We start from the raw sequence: 22,369 nt of genomic DNA on the forward strand, positions 1-22,369 counted from the left end.
CTCCTTCAGCCTTCGCTGGGCTGAACAGCCCCACGTCTTCCAGCCTCTCCTCGTATGTCCCCTGACCATCTCGCTGGCCCTGCCCTAGACTCACTCCAGTATGTTCACGTCTTTCTTGCACTGGGAAACCCAAAACTGGGCAACAGCCCTCAGATTTCATCTCATAGGTGCAAACGGAAGGGAAGGACCACTTCACTGCAGCCCCTGGTTATGCTCATGCTCATGCAGCCCAGGATGCTGTTGGCCTTGCTCGCTGCAAGGCCATGCTGCTGGATCAATTTATGTCCACCAGGACCCCTGGGCCTTTGCGGCAAAGCTGCTTTCCAGTCAGTCAGCCCTCAGCCTATACTGATTTCTTGGGCATATTCCCTCCCAGGCACAGGACTTTGCATTTGCCTTTATTGAACTTCATAAAGTTTTTGTCAGCCTGTTTCTCTAGCTCGTCTAGGCACCTCCGAAGAGCAAGCTTGCCCACCAGCATAAGTCCTTTTAATCTGCTGTCAACAAGCCCTATATTTCTCCTCCTAAACAAAGATTTCATCAATACTGTTGAACTTCACAGCTTGATTAGATGCCCAACACCTTCTGCTGGTTTGTTTTCAACAAACCTAAAAAATTTAGGTTTGCTGCTAAATTTATTCACTTGGCAAGCCTACTAAAACCAGAACGCCTTTGCTCTGTGCAAGCAATATAAGCTGTACTTCGTAACATCTGATGAAGCTTCAATAAAAGGCACTTATTGAGATGAGCCAAACTTACATCAGCCACATGTTGGATTTGTGGAAGAACCTCTACTATCTCATGTTGCAGCGTTGTTATGTGACCATCTATTTCGTTTAGCTGTTGCATTACACTGTTTGTTTCAAAGACTGGTGCTAGTTCCTCCAGTTCTGAGTAAACGCGGCGTAGAAGATTTTGCTTTTGTTCCGAGTCTTCCAAAGCCATCTGGAGACAAAAATAGAGAGTTTTGTTTGCCTGTGTCACTGGTGAATATCACAGTTTCACAGAGGTCAGGACCAGAAGGGATCAGGTTTGATTCCCTGTATATCATTTACCATTATATATTTCCCCAAAAGCTCAGCTCAGAATAAAACACTTCACTCCTATGGGGACTGAACTGCTGCATGCTACAGGCAGAAATCTGAGACTGATGCCACGATTTTAAGGCCAATGACAGGGAATCGATTAGACAAAATGTGTCTACAGGAGCCTGAGAGGAAGCATGCAGAGAAAGGTTTCAAACCCCCCAAAATAAAAAGAACAAGATGAGATACTGGAAAAGATTCCTCCTCAGCTCCTGTGCAACAGCCAGGCTGGCCCCAAGCATGTGAACATGACACATCAGCCAGACACACAAAAAGGGCTTTCTGTGCACCAGCCCTGAACACAGCAGTGATTTATTCTCTCAGACAGCAGAAGAAACAAAGGGCTCCAGAAAATATCTGACTAACTGAGTATGATGAGCAGATTTTTCCTGTCTCCTGCAACTAACTGGACACGTTATTGGATTTAATTACAGTGAATGTCTTCATGCAGAACAATGAGGGTTGCAAGCAATGCAACCATCTCTGTAGTACAGGAAGGAATGGACTGAACGCGCGCCTGGACTCCGATATAAGCCTTGGGTTACATATTTCCAATATATTGGAAATACATATATATGGGATTATATTTCCAAATCCATTAGTTTACCAGCCATATAAAATGTTCCAAGCCACAAGTGCAGGAGGCTTATACTTTGTCAAGAAAACAGTCACAGGCTTTGGTAATCACAATCTCCACATTATGGCTATGTGATCTGTAACATATCAGTCTAGGGCAGTCAGCTACTTCTTGTAACGTAGGAAAGGAACCTAATTAATTTTGATACAAAAATCTATGTCCAGACCACCAACTCCCCCCCTTGGCCTAAGCCAAGAAGTAGTCACGTAGAAAGCTCATGTGTCAAATACAGAATTGCCAGAAATCACCTTGGCACCAGTCTGCCATGATTTTCTCTATGTTATTACAAACATTTGATTCTTGAAATTACGAATCAGAAATACCTTCAAGAGACAAAGAAAACTGCCTTCCAAATCACAATTCACTTCAAAGCGCCCATTTAACACACAGACATCAAAAGGCTGCTTTATCCATTTAGGATCAGCTAACACAATACAGGAAGAACTGTATATACTCAGGCAGTAAAAACTGATTATAGCCATAGAGCAGGGTAAAAGAAGACAATTACATGTTTTCGGAAGATAGATATACTACAGGTCATCACTTTCACAAGACAGATATATCCAACACTGAAACAGAAGCACAGAATCATTGGGGCTGGAAGTGACCTCTGGAGATCATTGGTCCAACGCCCCTGCTCAAGCAGGGTCAGCTACAGCAGGTTGCCCAGGATCACGTCCGGCTGGGTTTTGAATATCTTGAAGGATGGGGACTCCACAACCTCTCTGTGTAATTCGTCCCCGAGTCCATTCTTACAGTGAAAAAGTGTTTTCTTATGTTCAGACTGAATTTTCCATGTTTCAGTTTGTGTCCACAGCCTCTCATCTTGCCACTGGCCACCTCTGAGAAGAGTCTGGCCTCACTACTTTACTCACCCCCACAGGTATTTATACACATGGAAAAGATGCCTCCTGAGCCTTCCCTTCTCCAGGCTAAACAGTCCCAGCTCTCTCGGCCTCTACTCATGTGATAGATGCTCCAGGCCCTTAATCATCTTTGTGGCCCTTTGCTGGACTCATTCCAGCAGGTCCATGTCTCTCTTGTACTTGGCATCTTGTAAAGACGCATCTGTCTTTATTTCATGCATGTTAACTCTAAGTATTTTTCCACTTGGAGAATTTACTGAAAATGGTAAATTATTTATGTTAGTAAGACTTATGAATGCAAAACTATGTCTGTACAAAGCAACCAGCTCTAACAAGACTGTGTATCTGCATCGACACTTACCTGAAGGGCATCAGCGTGTTTGCTTAGGCTCTTGGCAGAGTTGTTTTGAGCATCTGTTCTTAGCAAGCAATTGGTGTTTTCTATCCAAACTTCCATGCTCTTCAAGAGTTCATCATATTCCTCCATCTTGTTGGCAGCCTAGGGAATGACAGTTTTTTATAAAAAATCATGAATGCATTTCTATTCACTGTGTAGGATAAACACAGGTCTGAGTAAGATTAAAAGAAAACTGAATGCATTTTCATGAAGATCAGTTAAATTAGTATGGTGAAATAAAGAAGCAAGATCATAATTTTTCTGAAGCATTTTCGTGAGGCATTTAGGGCTATCTCTTCTAATCAAGAGCAATTTTGGTGTTTACAAGCTTACTTGTCACGGAGCATTGCTATGGCTTATGTGGCCATGTTATTTAAGCGGGTATCACATTAGCACAGCCACAGAGAATCATCTCATCAGAGATGATGGGATCACAGATCCATGGGCATGAATTCAAATCATGCTAACTCCCATCAGCTACGGTGCAGAGCTGCGCCTTTGGGCTGGCACCTGGAGGCAACGATTGCCCCTCCAGCAATTTTTAGCTACAGCAAGCCAATGAGCCTGGAGTGGCTTTTGACTCATTCATTTAAGAACTCTTGATAATGTTTTACACAAGGCATTTTTTTTAAGATATGACTTTTTTCTCAAATTTAGGTCACATCACTTTTAGGTTTGCACCTACCTTGTTTAAAATGGCAGTTCTGCGCTCAGCAAGTTGTGAGACCTGTTGGTACTGCTGAAGGGGGGTCACTAAGATATCCATCAACTCCTGCACATGGCAGGAATCCTGTTCGACTATATCCTGCACTTCCGCATCCAGTTCGTTGAGTTTGTAATGCCAAAGGTCCAGCATATCCCAGATGTGCTGCATGTGGAGAGAGGGGAAATGAAATATAAGGTCAGGCTCAAAGGTAAGGGTACAGTTATTTGTTCTTCACGCGGGACATGTGGAATTGCAAAGGTCTCTGAACTGATACCACGAGAACAGAACACTCTGCACTGCAAGTGATTTACAGCCCTCACAGCTGGGAAAAACATATATTTTTCTGCAAGAAAGAACTCGCAAATATTCGCCACATAAACACTTGCCTGCACTTCTCATTTTACAGACACAAAATTCGTGGAGGGCCCCTTTACACTCCCCTTAAACCAGGCTCTGTAACAACAACCAAAATCTTTTAACACCCACAAAGGAATTTTGACAAAATTACCTTTTGAATTTCTTTGGCTTTTGCAACATTTTCACTCTTCTGTTGTAACATCTTTTCGATAGCTTGAAGGCCATTGCTAATAGCCTCCGCTTTTCTTTTCAGCACATTCTGAGGAGAACTCTTCAAGATTTCAGTGCTAACCTGTCACAGTAAAGAGAAAAACGATAGCGGAGATGACAATGATCTGCTTGTTTGTTTCTGTTCGCCACCGTACCAAAAACACTAGAGTTCTTTTATGTTTTTCTTGACAAGTCACTTAAAAGACACAGGAATGGAATTATATTTGCTGGGAGAAGTGTTAACGTGAACAGCATTCGCATGTCATTCAATCATTTCCTCTCACTTAAAATGACTAGTCAAAAAAGGTGATCCATGAAGAAACAAGCAATAATACTGCAGCTCACTGGATGCTTCACTTCAGCTCGCCCTTTCCTAATCCGTAGTAGAGGCCGATCAAGCTGCACCATGGAAAGAGTCACATCTAGATTCAGGTTGTAAAAAAAAATCTAGAATGGGACCACTACGTCTCAGCTGATAGCTCTTTCTTCCATATTTTACGGAAGAAATAAGAAGGAAATACAGAACTGCATCAGTGTTTAGTAAATTCCTAAATATTCATTTAGAGATTTATTACAGAAATAAACAGCTCCGAGCTTGCCCCGTAAAGAAAATGGAACTCTATTTTACTTGGCAGAACATCCCAGAAATGAAAAACAGGAACTCCGCAGGGCCTGACTTTCTACCGAACTAGAAACAAATTCTCAAATGTACCAAAGCTGAGTAAAAGCCTAAGCACAGAACCGAGCCACACAATGAGTTACCGGGTTACCACGGACTCGATGAACTGCAGGGACTAAGAAAGTCTCTGGTTTTAGCCCAAGGGGAAGTCTTTTCTTACTAAGCCCTGCTAGCTGCTCGGGTCAGCCGAGGACTGGTAACTGGTTAAGCCACGGTGTGTTCTCCGTGCGCTGCAGCCCTGGGAGCGGGGGGCTCATTTACAGGTGCACCCTGCACAGCTCCCTGCTGCACTGAGCCAAAAATCTCCAGCTTAGGAGTTATTCTAGATTGAAGCTACGTATACTGAAAGATTTTTGTCCTTTCATGGGAAGAGAAATAAATAACATTGTTCATTTAGGAACTTATTCATTTATTCATTGTATTTGTTCATTGGTTAATATTATTAACATTTTTTATTATTTATAGATTCTGACAAGCATTGTCAGAACAATATAATGATATCCATAACAGGACATTGTATTGATACAATTGCATTAATTAAAATAAATACCTGGCAAAAGGAACTACATTTCTCCTCTGAAACACTTTTGTTGGTACAAAAGAGCTGTGAAGTCCAGTATTTACTTAGTGCCCAAGACTTTTTGGAAAAACAAACTTAGATTGTAATCACTAAACATCTGACCATTATTATTATCCTGGAGTATACTAAACATGAAAAGCTACTGATGTTTGTTGTACCGCGGTTTTTTTTTCCAAAAAAAAAAAGGGGGGAGAGAGAGAATCACGTAAGAGTGATATGACCCAGCTAGAACAGAAAAACAGACGAAGCACACGCTTCATCTCTTTCCTGGGATAAAACACTGCATCTCTTGATGCTTTGGTTATTGGTAGGGCAGGAGTTTACTTTTAGGACTTCTTATTTGGATAAATTTATTATATTTATCATATAAAATGTATGGCATCAAAAATACAATTTATGTTCATTCTCAGGTTAGCATATCGAAAAGAAAAGATGATGTCATTAAAATATGACAAGTAAATTCAGTTCAACACGTGTTGGTATCTCTTAGTACGTAACTAGATCAAACTCCAGTTCCAGTTATTTTGTTTCATTTATGCAATTAAAAAAAAATCTAATATAGTTACTATTGTTCTCCACTACTCAAATGTGAAAAGCAGAAAGTTGTCTAGATTCCAGGGCCAGTTCTGCTCCAACCTTTAGTGTGTGCACTGGGATAATCTTTTTTTTGTGTGTGTGATAAAACAGTAAACAAAAAAAAACCACTCAAACCATAAGTGCTAAGATACTTCCCATTTCCTTCTCTCTCCTACCCAATTATTAGTTTTGAAAAGACTGCTTCCATTCTGAAGTAGAAACTACAAAGTCAACCTAATTGAAACTAATAAACTGTAATGAATATGTCTCTAAATGTTTAATGCAACATGAAAAGAATGAAAAATCTGATAGACACTAACAAGTAACTGGATTTAAAAACTGTGTTATTAAGCTTGCAAGTTTTATCAAATTAGCTGCCTTTAAAATTAGCATTAAACATTATTAATTTTGAAAGGAAAGAAGTAAAAGATTTGTTATTTTTCAAATAACATGAATGAATAAATAATTGATAATAATTATAGTGGGCTGACATTTCATCCCAACCTTATACTATTACTTACAGTATTGCTCCATTTTCCTTCAAATTTTTTGAGTTAACTGTCTATTCCCCGTTGTATATAGAGAACATTGCAAAAAGCCGAGGCAACATTACGTAGCTATCTAAACTCTCTGACTGATTTTCAATGAACACAACTCTGTCCCAAGGGCAGTATAAAGAACTACATCAGTCACAATACTCTGCTGTTCGTGCAAGTCAGATAAAAAAATACAGTTCTGAAATCCTCTTTTAACTTAGTTTTGAAAATCTCTTCTCAGGTAAGCAATACAAACTTCCCAATCAATCAACTGTGGCTTCGAGTTCAGTTTAAGAAATAGCCAGGATAGAAGGCGGCATCCATATCCAAGATCTTATTTTACTGTTAGTGGCTCTCCCATGTCCTCTTGTAATGAAAAGAATTATTTTATACTCACATTGTTCGGTGTCAAATTATTCTAAAAGGAAAGAGTTAACATAGGGAGTTCTTCCTCACCCCTATGTTTTTATCAAGAGGGAATGCAAGTGAAAAGTAATAAACTAATGTTTTAAGTTGAAATTTATAGTTATAATAGTCAAATATTATTGCTGTACTTCTGCATTTCAAAAAAGTAAATATGAAAATTATGCAGTTACCTTGTCTTCCAGGTCTCGTAAGGTGTTCCTGCAATCCTCCAGCCGTGTTTCAATCTCTGCAGGAACTATTGTATACAATTCGGAATACTTGATCCGGAGTTTCTCCATAATATCCTGAAGAGTTTGATTCTCTTTGCCAATCAGACTCTGAACTTCCTACAGCATTAAGAAGAATTTCATCAGTTTTACTGAAATTTTATGGACTGCTTGTGCATGTGTGTGTGTATATATATACATACACACACACACATATATATTTGGTGTTTTATATTTCCTACACGATTATGATTTTAAAAAGTCATTTGTGTGTTATAAAACCTACTTTGGCTACCTCTGCAAGAGGATTAACCTTGAGAAATACTCACTCGTTTAATCAAACGATGCTTTTCAATCTGTAAGAATTAATTAAACTTGATACTACTCCATGCCAAACAACTGACGCACTGATGGTTATTGACAGGTATAACAATGTAATCGTATGAAACGCTTCTGTGATTAAATGTTAACCTTTGTGCTGTCCCTTTTACCAAAAGTACATTTTCACTCTGAAAGATGTTTAATAGCCAGTGTTCATCCCTCCATTATTATAAACAACACAAAAGCCACAGAAGGCAACAGGTTTCGAGCTGAAGTGTCTGCTTTCAGGCAATTACGCAGAGCGGCAGAGCAGGCTCCTTTCGAAACAGTAGTTTCCAGTTCTGCATGAAGAATGTAGGTTTTAGGAGATAAAAGAAACTTGAACAACTGTCTACAGCCTGTGGCCTAGAAACAAAATTTGATCCAAGTCCTCTCGCAGAAAGAATGAAGCGACTCATTTGTTCTGAAGGCTTTCTAGAATTTCAAGTTGGAAACTTTGGTTTGTTTTGTGGTTCCTTTCTCCAAGCTCAGCTGTTTGAGAAACTCAAATGTTAAGTCAGGTTATTGGGGAAAGTGATCTAAAGCTCCTGCCAGGCAATGAAAGACATTAAAACTGACATCCTTTTCTTTTAAAATCAGGAGTAACAGTAATCCTTTAATTCTCAGTCTGTGCTTGGGAATCTTTTCCCTCAAACAAATAATTACATTTGCACAGAAGAAATACGTAAAAGTCTGAAATAAGCTTTATTTCCTGTCATCCAATATCAAATGGTCCAATATGAAAAAAAAGAGGAAAAAAAACCCCAAACTATCAAATAATTCCATGCTTAAATCCACCATAGGGAAGCTTCCTGTTGTGATAGCATGTCCTGTTGTCACGTTTAGCTTCCAGTTAAAACTGTGCCAATGTTTATGGGAGTTTACAGATTCCCCGACTTGCATATGAAAGACTTGGTTACAACGCAAGCCTCCAGAACAAAGCACGCCTCTGCAAAATGGTTCCTGCATCTGTATATAAACACACGCTCCCATTTCGCAGATTATTTAGCTGGAAAGCCGTTGTCCATCAAAACTGCTCCACCTTTTTCCTGGGGGACTAGATGATATCACCTTCCCATTTGCAACTTCGTCTGTTGTTGACTTAGAATTTCACCCGCTGTCTTACCTCAGTTTGTCATCGGGAAGTGCAATAGTTAGGTATTTTCATTCAATAAATGCAATGGAGCCCCAAATATAAGGCTACAGATTTTCTAGAAATCAGAGTTTCTTTGGAAGGAGGGATGTAATTGCCCTGCAGATTTTGGCTTACTGGTATTTGTGCTAGGTAAAATCAGAGAAATTTTCAAGTATTTCAGTTGATTATTTTCAAAAGGAACATGCATGACTGCTATTTAGTCACATAAATGAAATGACAAACAAATCATTTGAGAGGACTGCTGCTGATACTTGCTTACACTGATTGCTGTCAGCAATAGGACCTCTAAACTCACCCTTGGGTCCATTCCCCATCTTTTGTTTGACCAGAGAAGCACAGTTTGAATGTGAGGAAAAAGAGCAGGCATCAAGCACCTGCACTGGTAGCATTTCCTCCTGGATCTAAAGAACTCCCTAAAATAGCAGCCCAATTTCCACATAATTCTAAGGGAAAACCAGCCTTTTTCAGAGAAATCCGCAAGGTTTCATCACAGTAATGCTGGCTCACAACTCTCAAGAACTTCCTAGTTAGCAATTCTCTCTAGTGCTAACTCTTACAAAAACGCTCATCTATGCCACCATGTTCTTTGGCTTCTATATTCTTCAAATTCCTCAGCCCTTTGCCAGCTTTCAGCATACATCTTCTAAAGAGAGTATGCGGTGGAGATGCTCTACTATTTTTTGTACAAGACTCAGCACAGTGGTGTCCAAATTCTTAACAGGCCTTAGCAGGATAGAGTAAATAAATGCTAAAGTTCTATAGTTAAAAGAATAAATCAATTATATAAAATTAAATTTTAAATCAAAATTAAAAAATTAAAATAATACATATAAATCTAATATCATTCCATTGAAACTAATATAACTAAAATACTAAACAAACAAACACATTCAGGAGCTGTTAGGAATAATAACATTTCATAAAGTCAGGGATTCAAAGAAGGATAGCAAAAATATCCTGAAATGATAGAAAGCTATTAAAAGTGCACTGGGTTGGTGCAAGTTTAAGGCTGGCAGAGACTGTGGTCCAGATCACAATTTGATTTCCACAAAAGATTTACCGGGTTAAACTCCTGATGTGCAAGATCAAATGCAGACCATGTGAAGCTGCCCTTGCTAGGTACGCAGAGGGGGAAGGTGTCTGGGATGTATATTAAGCAGTCCTTCCTAAGAGGCATGCAACTGGCTGTGACTTTGTGTGATCTGAAAACATTTATGCGGCTGCAAACTGGCCCATGCAAAGGGAGGTGGACTCAAACAAAGGACATGGCAGGGCCAAGCATATCCTGCTGCCCAACATGCCAGGCTCATCCTCTATCAGTAGATATGAATATGGATATACATAAATTTTGCTACTAATTGCAGTTGGAGCAAGTTCAAGCCCCAGTGTAAAAGAAAATATGCTCAGAAAGACCCCACACAATAACAGAGCCTCCACCAACCTCCAGCTGTTCTGCCTTTTCAGTAGCATCTTGTGGTAACAAAGATGCAGCGTTCTGTAACGAATTTTTCACGGCACTTATTTCTTCATTGATCTTGTCCCTCTCTTGAATCTCTGACTGTACAGAATTCTTGTGGTCCTGGGCCTTTTCATACAACCTATAAAAGATTTCCAGTGGGAACACATTAATTGTAAGACTCTAAACCGATCAGAAGTAATCAAAGAACATGTTTAATATAGATATTTTAAATATACATCTAGAACCACATTTGTCTGGATTTTGATATTTTTGTCTGCAATTACATCTCTGCATTTCTGCCCTTTACTGCCTCAGTTCCTTCAATATGAGTCTTCATATATTGTTAAATAAAGCACGTTTAGTAGACTAAATCAGATAGCATTTATATTTAACTAGCCAAGACAGAAATGGAATCTCATTTAAATTCCCAAAAGCTTGGAACCTCCACAATTTACCATCATCCCTCCCAGTTCCTTCCAAATTTGAACAAAAATTGCAGCCCACACAGGAGGTGGCCAGGCTCAGGTTCTCCCTAAGTAGCATCTCCTGTTGCCCACGCTGGAGCCAGCGGACAGGATAGATGGAGCAATGGTGTAACGCAGCAAGGGTTATTCATTATCTTTGCAAGTCTGCTACATCTTTCAAATGTTCTTCAAAAGCCATTAAAATGCTGAGCTTATAAGCAGTCCTACTTCACAGCTTTCAGAGTGAAATTTCCCACCACTTACTTTTTACAGCGGTCTTGCATTGCCTTTATCTCATGCAAGGTGGGAAGAGCAGCTTCCACCTCCGTATTCTCAGGCATGTTCAGGATGTTTCTTATTCGGTGAAGAAGTAAGAGTAAGAGGAGCTGCTGCCGGCTGATGTTTTCTTCAAATGCGTTCACAGAATCTAGCAGTTCTACCAGCTCTTCTCTGGTGGCTTTTTCTTTCTCTTTAAGACTTTCTGGCTGCTCTTCCTGGAGCTTATCAAGAATTATTGTTTCTCGTTCCACCTAAGTAAATAGCATGTTGAAGTATGAGATAAAATGTTTTTTATTCCATCACCTTAAATTACATTATTCCTTTACTCACACACACGACCAGTAATGGGAACTGTGTAGCCAGCGAGCCTCTGAAGGGTGCCCAAGCCTTTGGGTTTACTCCAACAAAGCACATTCATTACACAGAGTCATGCTGCGTTCAGAGAATTTGTACGCTAAATGTCCCCAGCGTGTTTGACTCAAAATTCAAGAATGGCTGGAGATAACTGGCCAATCAGCGAGCAGCGGGAAATGATGTTCTGCACTCATCTCAGCCGTTCACACAGCTTTTTATCAGTGGCGGATCCCAGCCCCATCACATTCCTCAAAACTTGCCCTGTTTGCTGAACAACTCACCTCTTCATTGATGAATTTCCATTCCTGCTTCAGTTCTTCACAGTTAATCTCCTGCCCTTTAGCAGCCTCAAGCAAACCCAGCCACTTTTCCCACAGCGTTGTTACAATCCTGCCCAGTGCCCAGTCACTTCCCTTGCATAACCTTGTCAGCTCTCTTGAGACCTGCCTCAGCTTCACAAGATCATCTTCAGCTGAGTCAATGTTGGAGACTAAAATCTTACAGGAGAAATAAATAAACAAGCAAATAAATAAAGCAAGATGGTCTATCAGAAATGTTAATGAAGCATTTAGTGATACGATTAGGATCCTCCATTAAAATGGCAATTGCACCATTGAGCTGATTAAATACATTTCTAGTAAGGCAATTCTATATTGGCTAAGCCTGCAGAGAAAATGGAGTAAATAAAACAAGCAAAACAAACAGAGGAACAGCGCGCACAAACAACTAGATTGCTTTTACTTCTTTCTGTTTATTTGGAAGGGAAAAGAAACCAGCAGGAGTCACAGATACATAATATGAAGAGTCTGTAGTAAGATGAGTGCTACAAGAAAGATAGAAAAGAGGTTCATTGTAGCAGGCATAGGGTGAGGAGGCAGCAAGATTGTCCTGGGTGGGGAAGTAAGAAGTTCTGATTCTCTCACCTCAGGGAAAACAGCAAGGTTATAAATGTGATAGCCCTAGTCCTGCAAAGCAGCAGTGAGGGATGTGGACATAAGTAATAAAAGAACTATCTTAAGCATAGATAGCGCTTGCTTTCCACAGCAAAAAGACATATTCATTTTACACGACCTATTCTAATCCTGAATATTTATGTGTATATAAATAAATCCTGTGGTTTTATACATATGTAAATACAGGATAAAGAATGTCACTTCTTTCTACTCTGATATCATACGCTGATGAGCACAGCTGCGTCATTGTTTTGCATATGTTTTGAGGATACTTCAGAGCCTTTTACCTTGCTTTCTTCTAAATGCTCCAAAGCTTCCTTGTAAGACACTGGGATTTGCGACACGGACTGTATAAGCATCTTTTCCAGTTTGTTAAGATCATCACACACCTTATCTTTGGTTCTTGTGTAGCTTTTGTGTTTTTCAAAATACCTGTAGGAAACAATTAACAGACCAATTACAATTTGTTGTGGTTGCTCCTCTCTCAAACCATGATGCTGACTCAAATTAAAACAAAGTCTTTTGAACTAGTAGCCCTTACTAATTATTTTGCAAGTTGTCTTAAAATAGCACTTATTATACATTTCAGTTCCAATATCTGAGATATATTAGAGATTCAGGTATAAAATGCCCCAGAGGTAATGAAATACAGGTATGTATATTCATACATAAGCCATGGAGTTGCTGAAAGAATTGCAGAGGTCTTGATCCTAACATCTACGTTCCTATTCTCCTCAGATAAGCCCCTAAATGAGCTCCTAGTTTGTAGCAGACACCTTATTTGTCCCTACAATGTGTGATCTGTACTACTGAAACTTCTTACTTCTGTACCTTATCACCTATTCTTTATTACCAAAGTCTTTATAGTCATCCAATTCTTTTTATATTAAAACAGATTTTAAAGTTATGCTGAATAGAACCGGAAGGACTAGATGATCAGCAAGTAATTTAAAAGTCCTTTATCCCCCAAACCTCTTTTGTAGATGTATCTGAAGGCACTTCTGTACCTGTACCTGAAAGAAAGACTATGGCCTGTGACTTTTTGGTCTTGATTTTCTTGAGCCATGGAAGGCACACATTAGAGCCGCACCAGCACTAAACTAAAGAATGTGGAAATATGCTGTCTTCTTATTCTGGCCCTGTATCACGCTCAGTCCAGCACCATGTGTATTTTCTGGAATATGTTAAAAGTGAATGCATTGTAAATTACTAGCAATATGCTTACTGTCTAGCAATTTTCCTTCCATTACAATAGCATACAGGGACAACAGAGTGTTGCTTACAGTTCTTTCTACTAAATTATCAGATTCTATCAGGGCAGAAACAAGACTGCATTTATTACCAGTCATCTTCCTCATAGTAAGGCACATGATCTAGGGAGATCTTGTAAACCTACCTCCGCTCATCACCTTCCTTTCTTTGAGCTTTCTCCTTTAGTGTCAAATTTTTATTGACTAGTTCTCTTAAAGTATTTTCCAGATGCATTTTGTCTTCTGGTTTCACTACGTTTTCCAGCTTGGGGTACAGGTTTTCTATGTCAGCCTTTGCAGAGTCAAATTCTTCTTGTCTCCATTGTGGGATTTGATGGGCCTCTTCCAAACAACTGAGTTGTGCCGTGGCAGAGCTAATTCGAGCTTCGCAGTCACTGAGGAGTTCGCTAGCTCTCTGAACAGCCTTGGTATAAAGCTCACCAGTCTTATGGGCCTCACTCAGCACACTCTGGAAGTGGTAAAAAAAAGACAGAAGGAACAATCATGAAAGACTGCTCTGCACCTCCGGATTGCCAAATGGCCTTCTCAGAATGTCACGCACGATTGTCCTTGAGACCGACGCTCTGAGAAGTCCCCTAGGAAGACGAGGAAGCATGGCGAATGCACTCCCCTACCTAGGCAGCCACAGAGCTGCTCCATAACCTATGGGTTGATTGCCCAGAGCTGTAGGGACAGCGGGTACGAGGGAACTGTCTCTACTGAAGTCCAGAGAGAAGGATGGCAGGGAAAAGCAGATGATACAAACTGAATTCCAGAACAGAGAGGACCTTAGAGCCCTAGGATCCCTTATGGACATGGCAGGATACCTCCTGTTCAGATAAGGAAAGGCCGTATTTTGACATTCTAATGCGCTCCAGAGGGTATATTCCAACTATGATTTGCCAAGTTGCTTCTTGCTATACCCTCTTCCCGGTACGTATTTATACATAGAACGATGTATGACTTTGCCACCTCTTGGGATTCCCACAAGGCAGAGAAATCCTGACGATGTGCTTTGCATGCCATACCTGAGCAGTGCAAATGAAGCACAGAAACCAGAAATTCTGGCAGCAAGACCCCAAGTCCATCAGGGCACACTGAGTTCATCCCCCTGGTATTATAGCTACTCCTTCGTATTTCCTCATTCATATCCATTGATCTCTTGAGCACAGTCAGGGACGGTTCCAGGTCCTCTCTCCTCTAAAGCTTACCGCTCTTCTGGTTTCCAACATAAATTTATTCCTACACCGTTTCTCCTTGTATCAACGCTGCCATTTAGAATAACCAGTCGGGTTTCCATTTTTTAAGTTTACTTCCAGCCTAATTACATTTCTCAGCTAGATTTCCCCCATGCCCTCACCTTGCCAGGCTGAGCAAACTAAGCTTTGTTAGCAGCCCTTGCAAGACATGCCCCCAACTTCCCCCATCCCTCTAACAGCATTTGTTCCAGATTGAATGGCTCTTTCTTGATGAGCACATCAAGAATTGGTTCACTTCTCCAATGAAGCCTTTCCAATGCCTTGTCTACTTGTGTTAAAGCCCTGAATCCCAGCCGTCTCCTTTGCTCCCCTCTCTTGAGGCCCCATCACATTGGTTCAAGCTGCTGCTCTTCACCCTCCTTGAACATTCCCAAACGATAAGCTCTCTGTTTATAGTAGGAACAGGGAATTTCTGTTTTTTTGCATCAGTATCACTACTGAAAATGCTAAGTAAGTCTCAAGAACAATACAGGGTGACCTGCTCCCAACCTCTCCTCGAGTCAATATTTCAACAGTCTTCTCTCTCCTTTTCTTTACCTTTCTCTTCCAGTACTAATCTCCCCTCCTTGATTATAATCAAATTGAATATAATACATTTCTTTGTATCTTTAGTTTCTTATCATGATTCCAGTCATACGCATCAATGCAGATAAGATGTTTGTCCAATGCAGCTATTAGACTAAACAGAAGAGGTAAGTCATGAAAATATAAACACTACAGTCATGGACACCTAACGCAGTTCTCGGGAAAAGACATATGGTTGTACCTTCCTTTTATTAAATGTACTTACAACACGGGCTGCAATGTCTGCCTTCAGCTGTATTTCATGATCTTGTAGCGTCTCTATTTTAGTTTCTATACCAGCAGCAAGAGATTTTTCTTCTTTATTTGCCCTCTCTTTTTCCATTATACCTTTAATAGCAGAAAACACTGCTGGCACCATATTTTGAACTGCTTCCCATCGCATCTTTTCATACTGTATCATTCTCATGTCTACCAGAAGTGGTTTCTGGAGCTCTAACTGAATATGCTTTATTGTGTGGAATATATGTTCTACTTCACTCTGGATATCTTCCTTGTTCACACACTGGAGACCAGAGACCATGTTTTGGAGAAACTGACTCAATCCCTCAGTATCTTTTTCCAGGCTCTTTATTTCTTGCATCTTAGATTCTTTGAACGGTGTATCAAATACCTCATTTTTGTTTATTTGATTTGCTGTCTCCTGGGTTAAGTTCCTGATTTGTTGCATTGTCTGAAGCAGAATCTGTGCACGTATAAGATTCTCAGCAGGAGAAGAGCTAGAGCTATCATTTAGTATGTTAGCTTCTCTTCTTAGAGTAGATGTCATAGTCTGGATTTCATTTACCAGTGCTTGAAGCTTATCACATTCTCTCACAACATTATCAAAGTGCATTATCTTCTCTTCAATTTTATTTTTAATTTTAAAAAATTGAGTTTGCAATTCATCAAGCTGCAATGAGTCCCAATTTAGACCCACGCATTCAAATATTTCTTTATATTTCATTGTTTGCAACAAATTAGACTGAAAAAACAATACTTTTTCTTTAAGTGCTTTGCACTTATCCTGAGCTCCCTGCTTGGCACCTAATAATTCATCTTCCAGATTCATTTCATCACACTGTAGATCATTAAGATCTCGCTGCAGTGAAGTTATTCTTTCAGAAAATTCTCTGTAGATAGCTATCTTTTTTTCCACTTCATGACATTTATTCTGTATTTGCCTCTGCGTTTTCCTTGCTCTATTCTTCAAACTTCTTAACTGGTCAATCAGAAATAATTGCTCAGATAAGCTCAGTTCCCCAGCTGCAGCCTGACTCTCTTTGCAATGGGAGGAGACAAGCCCTTCTATTTCCTGTGTTTCCTTCAAAATTTCCTTCAAAATGGCTTGCTGATGGCTTAATTCTGACCATGTGCTGGTTTGGTTCACGTCAGGCTTGGCAAGTGTCTCAGCATTTTGAAGCTGACTGTGAACTTTTTCTACTTCTGCAATAAGCTTTTGTCTCTCCTCCAGCTGGAGCTCCAACTGCTGCAAACTTTGAGCTGATTTTAAAACAAGAGCCTTGTATGAATTCTGCAACGCTTGTAGAAGGAAGGTCATATCAGTGATCTCCTCTGGCTTTAAGCTGGGACCAATGTGCCGAAGCTCATCATCCAGCGATACAATCACAGGCTCTCTGCCTAGGACTTCTGCCCTCGTCTGCTGACAATTTCTGATCTGTGACTTAATGTCACTGGGGAAAAGTGCTGCTTTCTGATCAAGGGAAGACAGTGAATCTTTGACCCATGAAATATTCTCTTTCAGTCTCCTTGTCACCTCACTTTCTTTGAGAGCAGGACTAGAGAGCTGAACATCCTCTTGAGGAGTTTGTTGCTCTGATAGTGCTTTCAGTTTGCTCTGCAAATCCTGTATTGAATTTTCCAAAGTTGTCTTTTCTTGATCACTCCATATTCTTTTCATCTGCAGTTCAATCCTTCTTTTTAATAGAAAAAGACCATGCTTAATGTCCTGTAGCTCTGTGGTCCAAAACACAGGATATTTGGCTTTTCCTCCAGAGGAGGAACTTAACTCTCCTTGTAAGTACTGCTCTTGTATCAGTCTCTGAATATCCTGTGCTTTATTCATAAGCAGGTTAAACTCATTGATTTCTGCCACAACTTGATCGTGTTTCTTTTGCACTGCTTGCTCCACGTGTTGCCACCATTGCTCCAGTTGCCTCATCTGGCTTTCTGTTAACACTTTATCCATGCACGTTAAATGCTGAGATAAATTTTCCTGCTGAGTTTTCAGCTGGTTCAAAACATCTCTTTCTCTGTGCAATGATCCTATACATGTTTTAATTTTCTCCAGGAGAACAGTGTTGTTCATAGGACCCCTGCCAAAAATATTAATAGGATTTAAAAAAAAATCTAAAACATAGACTAGAGACATTTTTAGAAGAGAATTGCACCAATCAGAAAATGATTCACTCACTTGATTCACTTAATCACATGTATCTCTTAACGTTCTCACACCTCTTTTTTATACAACCATAGCAGTATGGCTATTCCTTGCTTATCTGTGTAACATTATTTCTAGATATCTCTGCAGAAAAAGCTATATTCTAATTTATATTGTCTAATAGTAGATACTAATATAATGTGTTATTTGGGATTGTAGCATCTCTTTTTAAGTTGTAATAAATAAATATTTAAAAATCAACAGTAATGTTAAATCAGTTTTAAGTGAACTAACAATACTTTATAGCAATGTTTGATCTAAAATGAAGATAAAAATTAAAAGAATAACTTTAAAAATTGCCATCTATTCATGACGAATTAGGGGGAGTTTATCAACTTGTCTTGCATTTCCAGGGTATTTGAAATATCCATATAAAATACATTTAAAAGCTAGATTTTTATTCAATTCATTTCAATCTCTTCACTGTAAAGTAACAGTTGCATAAATCATTTTAAAGGTTTTCAAATTAATGTGATTCACTATTTAGACTGATAGATTAGTTCCATGTTTTGAAGGCTAATCTACAAAGGGTACTAAATATTTCATGTGCATTGGTTACCTTTGGATTGGTACTGTAGACTTATTTAGTGCCACAGAATGCATCATTCCTCCTATTAAATAAAGTTAATTTTCAGAGTAATGAGAGTTTTCATTTGGCAACAAATAAGAATTGATGAGTCCTTAAAAAAAAATCCAGTTCTCCACTTTCCTAGTTAATTCATCTTAAAAATAATTAACGCTTCATGTCTGCCACATTTTTGAAAAAGTATTTTAGTATGACATTCATATAGGTTTTTTAGCACAGCAGCCATCTCTCTGTTTTGCCTGAAAAGTAAAATGAATAGGTGTTGCTAGAGGGTAGCATAGAACCACTGCTAACACTTCTGTGTAAGGCTGCTGAAGTGCCTTAGATGCAGTGTTAGTACCAGCTTACAAACCTATTTGAGTTCTCTTGTTACCTTACTTTATTGAGATGGATGTGTCATGATGTCATATTCCTATCTCAACATAACTGAAGTTTGGAAGGAGAAATTCAGTCAAGGTTCAGTACATCCATATTATTAATTGAAGGCCCATGTTTGTTCTGCAACGTTAACAGAAAACCTCCACTATACTTACGTTTTTATGTTATCTTTTTCTGTTGACAAATTTTTCATTGAGGACTGAGCAACAGAAAGATTTTTCTGGTACTCATTAACTAAACGGTACTGTTGTTGCTTCACTGCCTTAATAGTATCTAGTTCCTGAAGAAGCCTGTCCCAGCGGGGCACTGCGGGCTCTGTGGTTTGCAGCTCTGCTCTGCCCAGTCCTGTTGCACTGGGGAACGCCTCTTGATCCAGACACAAAGATTTTGCTTTCCACGTTTCCAGTTCTGTGTGTAAATTCTACAATCAAACCCACCACAGAAAGAGGATTACTAGAGAATCTTAACCACTTTTGTCTTAATCACTGAATATAGTTAAATACGGCTACATGTGCCAACTTGCTTACTTACACACACGTGAACGAACACACGTTCGTGCACATCAGGGAAGCACACACGTGCTGTCATAGATGTACGTACTACCACACTTCAGAAAAGACGTATGAAATACAGTATGGACATATTTGCACTAAAGCACTGTGTTTGTAGATTACCTCTTACACAAACTGCCTAATCACAGAGTCAAACGTCAGATAAGTCTGCATACAACAATTTTGTTCTGCCTGAGTGAACCGTACTTCTGTGAGTGTATCACTGCATTAATAGTGAGGAATGTTTTGCTGTTTTCATACCTCCAGCTCTTTCAGTTGTTCATTTATGAGCACAATATCCAGTTCAGCCACTTCATTTTTCAGCTCGTTAACCTTTTGTTCTTCCTCAAAATATTCAGTGTTTATTTGCACCCTGGGAAATAGTTCCTTCTGAACAATCGCGCAGATATCTGTGCCCTACAATGCAAAATAGAATTCTTATTTTTGAAGGATTCTTAAAACCACAAGTTTTGTGACTGCAACATTTCTCCTTTGCTTCATACCTTTAAGCTATGCCTAAATCCTGCTGTGGCTTCCCCCACAACCTCTGTGTGTCCACCAGGACCGATAGGCTGGACCTTGAACACGACCGCCTATCTCTGCAGACGCCCTGGCTGCTCGCCAGCACAGCTCAGGCAGCAGTGAAACCTCTGCCCATCATTGCAAGTTTGAAAGTTTCATATCCTCACTTTCAAGTAACGTCCTGCCTGCACCCACACCTGGCATTGATCGCTCAAATTCATGGGTCTATTCTGTCTTCTCTCCCTCCACACACACACACACACACACACACACACACACACACACACACACATCCTTTAACTTCTCCTCACACCCACACCCCTGCTGTTCAGCCGCTGCCTTGATGTCCTGCTGTTTCCTTTGTGGGGAACATCTCTCTCTTTGGCTGCTCTTCATGGGGCTACACATCATGCACGAAGCAGCCTTATGGAAGACGAAGCCACGGCCGTTCCCGTTGCGAGCGCTACCCGAGCCCAGCAGTAAGCTGGCTGGTGTTGAGAATCACATCTCCAGTGGAGCAGGGAGGAAGAGAGAGCTCAAACAAAGAAAGGGGGTCTCCGGCACCAGCCCCTGCAGAGCCATCGTTTCCCGCTGTGACGGAAGGACACATCACTTGGGTACGGTCAGGTCCAACAACCGGTTAGTTGAGCTGTGGTCACTGCCTGAGTCGATGTTCATAGCCATCCCCAGTTCAGATGTAAAGCGTATTCATCTAAGCTACCTTCAGCTATTGTGGACAGCAACGTAAATAAAACATCACAGACTCCTCTGGATCACGCAACAATACCTTAAAAATCTCTTTGTGTGTCCCAGTTCCCCAGTACCTGTCATGAACAGTGATCTGGCATGAACTGTGATCTGGTCCACCCACAGACTAGATGTGAGGGCATACAAACATATAGATGGGACTACCATGTGAGCTTCTCCATGGGACCGACTTATAAAATGAACAATGATAAAAAATTCTTCTTTGAAAGTTTACTGCATTGCTATTTTAAACACTATTTTACTAGGAAGCAGCCAGATATCCTTGCAGCCATATCACTTCGACGTTGTGTCACTGTTCCCATGGATCATGAGCTATCCAGACTAGCACACACCTGCTTCCATGTGTGAAAAACATGTAGCACAGTGTAGACGTTACTGGAAAAGAATAATTCTGATTATTTGAATTCTTCTGGTATCTCAGTCTGAACTGAAGGGGTCCACTCATGAAATAGTCAATCAGAGAACTTTTCCATTTCTCTGTGTACACATCTATATGTGATTCATACAGGCGATTTCATCTTAAGAGACTGTGGAGGGCCATAGAATTGAAGCAGGCAGAAAAACTTAGCTAGCTATCACAGAGTGAGAAGGAAATCCACTTTACTAGATTGAAACATAAGCACATCAAAACACAAAGAAAAGTAAGTGGCTGGACAGTATGAAAACTCAGGACAGGATTGTTGTGTACGTTCTGCTTGTCTGCATGATGTTCCCCTGACATACACCGTGGCACTGCCCCCACAGACAGCTTCCGTCTCCCCACACAGTAGTTTTAATGTTTCCCGTAGTTTCTCAGCTTGAGCCCATCGGATAGGTGCAGAGGGAGGAAAAGATAAGAAGGGAAAAGAACGGGGACTGCTGACCAGCTGTTGTCCCACTGCTGCAACCGCAGGGCTCCCCCGCTGACCCTTCCCTGCACAGGCCAGTGGGAAACGGCCAATCTCACCTTCATTCCAAAAACTGGGGTAAAGCGAAAATACTGGGACATAATCTGAACGTGGACCCTGGCTTCAAGACAGGCTATAGCCCGCAGTCTAAATCCATTTCTCTTAGTCAGATACGCATGTCTTCCTCAGGAAATCGGCAGAGCCTATTCCTCTCCCCTTTGGCAAGGTCCAAAGGGACCGAATGCATACTCTGCCGTTCTCTAACAAAGCACGTTTAAAAGTGCAAATCAGTCAACTCATTGAGGTCTGCACTTAGAGCAGAAGCGTAAGCCCCAGGTAACACCTGCCCATGGACAGGTCTTATAGGCTTGCCTACAGATTTAACCATTAGGAAGAAAGCATTAGATCTGGCTCCATCTTGAACTTAAGTATTGGTTACTAAGGATCAGTAGCGATAAACCACTGCAGACTGGGAAGTTCAGGAAGGCCGTTTCTGACTTAACACCTTTACTTAAAAGAAGAATAGATTTAGTAATGTCACTTAGTAATGTACCTCGTTTTTCATTCAGCTTGAATTCAAACTCCTTTTTCTATTTGATTTCATGCATTTTCTCACGATGGATCACCCTTGGATTTCACTTTTCTGAAATGCCTTCCCTATGGTGGAAGAGACTATCACAGCTAACCACAGTAACATGGAAAGAAGTTATATTGATTAACAGAATTTAAAGGGAAATTCTAGATATTTTAAAATAAAGATTGATTATGATGGCTTTGAAAACGAATATTGCTCTTTTAAATAGATCTACTGAAAAATATTGTGTGGCTGGCATTCTGGATAAAGTTCAGAACTACTGTGG

The 22,369-nt window shown here is 40.2% G+C and overlaps 1 protein-coding gene across 1 annotated transcript in view; it reads right to left on the reverse strand.

Annotated features, from left to right (window-relative positions):
• The window catches only part of SYNE2 (spectrin repeat containing nuclear envelope protein 2), a 180,897-nt gene that overhangs the window by 92,368 nt on the left and 66,160 nt on the right, over positions 1-22,369 (reverse strand). The window contains exons 49-61 of the mRNA XM_068947334.1: positions 19,594-19,749; positions 18,937-19,202; positions 15,586-17,692; positions 13,683-14,005; positions 12,574-12,718; positions 11,615-11,830; positions 10,965-11,230; positions 10,219-10,375; positions 7,226-7,381; positions 4,200-4,340; positions 3,671-3,853; positions 2,950-3,087; positions 760-945 (exon numbers count right to left, since the gene is read on the reverse strand). Coding sequence (XP_068803435.1) covers positions 760-945; positions 2,950-3,087; positions 3,671-3,853; positions 4,200-4,340; positions 7,226-7,381; positions 10,219-10,375; positions 10,965-11,230; positions 11,615-11,830; positions 12,574-12,718; positions 13,683-14,005; positions 15,586-17,692; positions 18,937-19,202; positions 19,594-19,749 — 4,440 coding nt within the window. The remainder of the gene's footprint in view (positions 1-759; positions 946-2,949; positions 3,088-3,670; positions 3,854-4,199; positions 4,341-7,225; positions 7,382-10,218; positions 10,376-10,964; positions 11,231-11,614; positions 11,831-12,573; positions 12,719-13,682; positions 14,006-15,585; positions 17,693-18,936; positions 19,203-19,593; positions 19,750-22,369) is intronic.

The sequence above is a fragment of the Struthio camelus genome, chromosome 5, assembly GCF_040807025.1.
Source record: "Struthio camelus isolate bStrCam1 chromosome 5, bStrCam1.hap1, whole genome shotgun sequence".
In the NCBI taxonomy this organism is placed as follows: Eukaryota; Metazoa; Chordata; class Aves; order Struthioniformes; family Struthionidae; genus Struthio; species Struthio camelus.